At 45.9% G+C, this 5091-nt stretch overlaps 1 protein-coding gene across 1 annotated transcript in view; it reads right to left on the bottom strand.

Annotated features, from left to right (window-relative positions):
* Window positions 1-368: 368 nt before the first annotated feature.
* Asic5 (acid sensing ion channel subunit family member 5) overlaps window positions 369-5091 on the bottom strand; it is a 33225-nt gene continuing 28502 nt past the window's right edge. Inside the window, exons 9-10 of the mRNA XM_004638731.1 lie at window positions 2031-2122; window positions 369-559 (exon numbers count right to left, since the gene is read on the bottom strand). Coding sequence (XP_004638788.1) covers window positions 369-559; window positions 2031-2122 — 283 coding nt within the window. The remainder of the gene's footprint in view (window positions 560-2030; window positions 2123-5091) is intronic.

Here is a 5091-nt window from a genome sequence, read left to right as displayed (position 1 = left end):
CATAAGGTGCATGTACTGTTTCCTGAATAACATACTTGTTAAGTACAATTTACACATTTAGCCACTGAAGCATAAGTAGTGGCTTTTTTCCATTATCAAGCATCTCATCGTTGGAAACAGTATGACACTGCTTTCTACTGTGGCACAACTTCTACTGTTTTAGGTGCTAAGACAATGGCAAAAAGCTAGAGCCTACTTCTTGGTGCGAATAGTAATAGATGGCTAGAGATACAGGTCAAGAAATGAGTATCTTCAATTGCTTTTATTCAACTCTCCAAACTACAGCATGGAATTGTATAGCAGTAAACGAAACATGACAAATCTGAAGATGCTCTGAATGGGAAAGATGCACATATTTTAACTGAACATCAGCATTCTTCTATCTTATTTTTATTCGCAGGCCGCTTCTGAGAGGGCGCAATCCGCTGCATCGCTTCAGGTATCTTCAGCAAAAAGAAAATGCAGAGCCAGTAGAAGTTGGTGACTATGTACTCAATAATTTCAATAATTGTGATCAGGCTGGCTCCACAGAACAGGCCCAGCTGGCCTCCGACATCTGCTGTAGTAAAAAGCGAGACGCAAACGGAGTCAATCATGAATTTTCATAAAAAACCCAAATATACATTGTTAGACATTAAATTGTGTGAAGCTAGTAGGTTAGATGGCTGATAATGCATAAAAGCTAACCAATATTATATGAAGATAAATAGAACATCAGGAAAATGATGCTATGTGAAAATAGGGTGATTGTACTATTTTAAAATTTGGCATCCCAAGGTGAAAGTGGTTCACACCTGGCAATAGTGTTCATTCAAGTAATCTCCAAAAGAAGGAGGAGAAATCAAAGAGAAAATCTGTTCTGGAAATATATCTCAAGGTCTCTGGAATACATGCCGTCTGGAATAACTAACCTCTGACGGATTCTAAATAATAGCAAGGCCATTCCGGGTGTCACCTGTTGGCAGGGACAGCGTCACCGGAGGCGCTGACTGGGCACGTTCATTTCCAAGCAATTTGGAGAGCGAGTGACCACACTACTTCTCCTTGACCATTTACACCATTTCACTTAACCTATGCACATGAAAGCAGCACTGCTTTTTAATTTTAATTTTAATTTTATATCTTTTTTTGGAGATTGAGTTTTGCTGTGTAGTCCAGGTTGGCCTTAAACTCACTCTGTAGCCCAGGCTGGTCTGAAATCAAAGTGACCTTCCTGTCTCAGCCTCCTGAGTGCTGGGATGATAGGCATGTGCCACCACACCCAGGGCAAGGACTGCTTTTTAAAAGACTGCATTTGTTGTTTGTGTTTTTTGTTGTAATGGATGTACATAGCATCAAATTCATCATGTCAACCATCCTTAAGTGTGGAATTCCATGGTACGAAGAGCACCCAACCCTTCTTCACTTATCACAGCCACTCATCTCTGGAAAAGGTTCACCCTCCCTGAAGAGATGGTTTGACGGCTACCTTCCCACCAGCCCCTGCCAATGCCCCTGCTTCTGCATGCTTGCAAACTGTCTTCTTCAAATCGTGGAGCGCTGGTAGATGCCCCCTCTCCAGGGTCTCAGGATGGCCCTGGCTTTCTGCCTGACTCTGAAGCTGGCTCTGGCCTCCTGCAAGCCTTCTTCACATGCGCAAGACTCAGGAGATCTGCAGGGAGGCCACGGATGGTGGCCCATGGGGACGTGAGCAGGGCTGGGGGCCTCAGTGCTCAGATTGCTGGCCCATTTCCTCTGGACCCTCCTGGGTACACCTGTGAGTGGAGGGTGAGGTGACTGAGAGTGACACCTGGGACCTCTGAAATGGTCACTCTGTGAGGGCACTGAGGACGTCGGCCTCCTCTTTATCAGAGACCCCTTGTGCATTCATCTTCTGCACTTTCCAAGGACTACAAGGAGACCTGGCTTAAACAACTGCCAAATGGCAGGAACACTTGTGATTCTTTTTTCTCCATTAGTAAGTTAAACCTTAACTGCCAGAAGGGGAAAAGTCCTGACGGAAAATTGAAGCCTGGCTAAGCCACACTTACCTAGTAACTCTGGCACGCTGACTGCTTTTTGCTGCTGGGTTATCTTATAGTTCAGTTCACTGTAGTTTATTTCAATGTTCACTAGATTCTCTCTGTGGATGAACACATGGTTAACACTGACCATCAGCATTGTTTTCGCTCCTATCTGACAGAGCAATATGCATTTTAGAATCTGACCCTATTGATTACTGGGCTAGACTCATGGTGTGTATGCAGTATGAATCCCAAGGACCAGCATTTGGAAGACATCCTTGTTAGGCTGGGACCTGAGGGAAAGAACCATTGTCGACACCTCAGCCTTGTCAGGCTTCAGGAAGAGGCCTTGATTGTGAACGCCTTATAAGTAGACTGAAGTATTCACAAATAGTGAGACACATGTGATTTTAATTCCAACCCTGGTTCCTTTCTTTGCCACTTATGTTATCCTGGAGAAACCACGCGTTTACTTGTGCTTAGGTTTTCTCATTTGAGGCTGGCATTTTCAAGTTGAGCTCCCAGAGCTGACCTGAGAAGAAATCACATAATGCCCACGGGCACTGGCATAGAGCTCGGCATGTGCGCAGCGCTCGGGAGCGGTTATCTGCTTGCGTCACTGATGTACTTGAGTGAAGACTCCATGTCTCTGGGGATCCCCATCGAGGCGAGTGGCTCAGCATTCCATGACACAGTTACACGGTTGGAGGCCCTCACCCTGGCTCTGGCTATTCTGTTGCTTCTTGGCATTTCCACTCAGTTGTTTATTGATGTCGTACATTCCAAGACACAGCCTTGCTATTTCCAGGGCCCATAAAGTACAATTTCACCGCTGAGCCCCACTTGAATCCCGTCTGTCTCACCTGTAGGACACAGCCAGAGGCCTGCCGTTCTCACCCGGATTGATGTTGCGATCTTGGCCAAAACTTTGATACTATCTCACTTGGACTTTCTAATAACTTTCCGTGGTCCTTCAGCTTCTAACTGTAAGGTACTGTGCACCTTCTCTGCTATTCATAAAAAGCAAAACATAATTTTGCAACTTGCCAAATTATGACACTTCTGACCAGTCTTACCCCTTTGCCACTGAGATTGTCCAGCATGTTCTTAAGAAAACCTCTGCCTGAACTGTGGGCATTGGAGTAACCAAGACTGAATTCGGGGACTTCACTAAACTACACCCCCACATTGAGTTTTTAACATTCTCATTTTATTATTTCTTTTCCTCTGAGGCAAGATCTTGCTAAGTTGCTAAGCTGCCCAGGTTGGATTTGGACTTGCAATCCTCCTCCCTAAGCCCCCCAGAATAGTGAGATTATAGGTATGTATCACCACCTCCAACCCTCCATGGTTTTTAGAGAATCTCCACTTCAGGTCTTTGTTCAACTGTACCTTCTTCAGGTGGTTTTCACTGATCGCCCTCCCCAACCTGGAGAACAGCTCTCTCTACTCTGGCTTCTCCAGGGCACTTTACTGATACCTTTCTTGGACATCACCTGCAGCCCTCTGCTGTGACTGACCTCCCCATTCCTCATTTCTGCCCCAGTGGAAACAGACACACAGTGTGGTTTTGGCCTCTTCTCATACACCAAGGCAGCCCTACATCCAAGAGTCCCCATTAATCCCAATGCATCACTAGTGTTCTCATACATGTGTAGGAAAAAGAAAGAAGCAACAAAGCCAATAAATACATACTAATTTGCCTGTGGCATAAACTAAATGGAAAACCAATGACCGCCTGATTTTCAGATGGCAGTAAACATGTTCATTAGGAACAGATCTTATTAGTAGCGCTTCCTGGAATTACGTGATGCTCATTGACATTTCTAAGGAGCACAGCTTTGAACCACTGTTCTTATTGTTTACAGCTTTGGAAATCAATACTCTCAAATATACTTAATTCAAAATGTGTCATTAATCTGTGTACCTGATTTCCATTGGGTTAACCCTGGGTAACGGGAGAATGCACAATGCTCAATGAGACAAACAGAGAACACTGTTGTATTTACAAATAATAAAGCAGCTGCCAAAGAGAAGGAAATCAGACAGCTGTCTTGGAGATGCAGAGATTTCGGGAATGCTCCCCTATTTCTGACTTCCAGGTGCTCCTGGCTTGCCCTGATACCGCTGTCTAACTCCCCAAGCGCAGTGTCCACGGTCACGTCCCGCACCGTCCATCTGTGTCTCTAAGAGCAGATGAAGTCCCTTCACAAAAGCATTGTAGTCTTTTCTCTGCTTTGCTCAGGCAGCTGATCAGCCCAGTGATTTGGACCTCACTTAATCTGTGCCTCTGGTGATAGTGACATTGTTCAGTGAAGCACAAAAGCATTTAGTTATCTTAGGGAAAACACTGTTGTAAAATTAAGCCTGGACTTTACTAAGGACAAAGAGGTCAATGTAAGCATCACGTGACCAAGACCTGAAGAAACGCTCCCTCCACGTGCCTTAACATGAGTTCTGGATGGGGACTTAAGTGGTGCGGCATAAAACTGCCTTGCACAGCTGAGCTTCGGGATGTGTTAAATAGATGTTTCAGTTACTTTCTCGGTGCTGAGACAAATATTTGATACCCAAAGCTGAAGGGGGAAAGGTTTATTGTCACTCAGAGTTGGAGAGCTTCCAGTTCACAGTTGGCTGGCTCCATGCAGAGTGTCCAGGCAGAGGAGACAGTGCATGGTGGGAAAAGACAGGAAGCAGCAAACAGCGGGGTGGCGAGGAACGAGAAGCAGCAGCACCAGTGTGCCCTTTCTGTTCCTTTTAGTGTGTCCAAGCTGCCCACCTCTAGGGCAGTAGCACTCACTGGGCACCCTGATGCCCGGTGTGGCACCGTGAAGCGATCCCAGCACCCCAGCCTCAATCCCAGCAGCACGCAGTCTGGATCCAGCCACCCCGAAAAGCTCCACCTATGAGTGCTGAAGGCTCTGGGTGGACATCTGTGTACAAGACACACCAGTAGAGCAATTTTAACAGTTCAGTTCATGACTAACGAGATCTCCTATGTCCAGTCACAGCTCATGCCTACTCTGCTTCTCCAGTTGAGCTGAGCGCCTCCTCATCTTCATAATGAGGCTCAGCTGCTGCTGCTGCT

Source organism: Octodon degus, unplaced genomic scaffold (genome assembly GCF_000260255.1).
Source record: "Octodon degus isolate 3935 unplaced genomic scaffold, OctDeg1.0 scaffold00101, whole genome shotgun sequence".
Taxonomy (NCBI): Eukaryota; Metazoa; Chordata; class Mammalia; order Rodentia; family Octodontidae; genus Octodon; species Octodon degus.
This window is presented reverse-complemented; position numbering and strand designations above follow the sequence as displayed.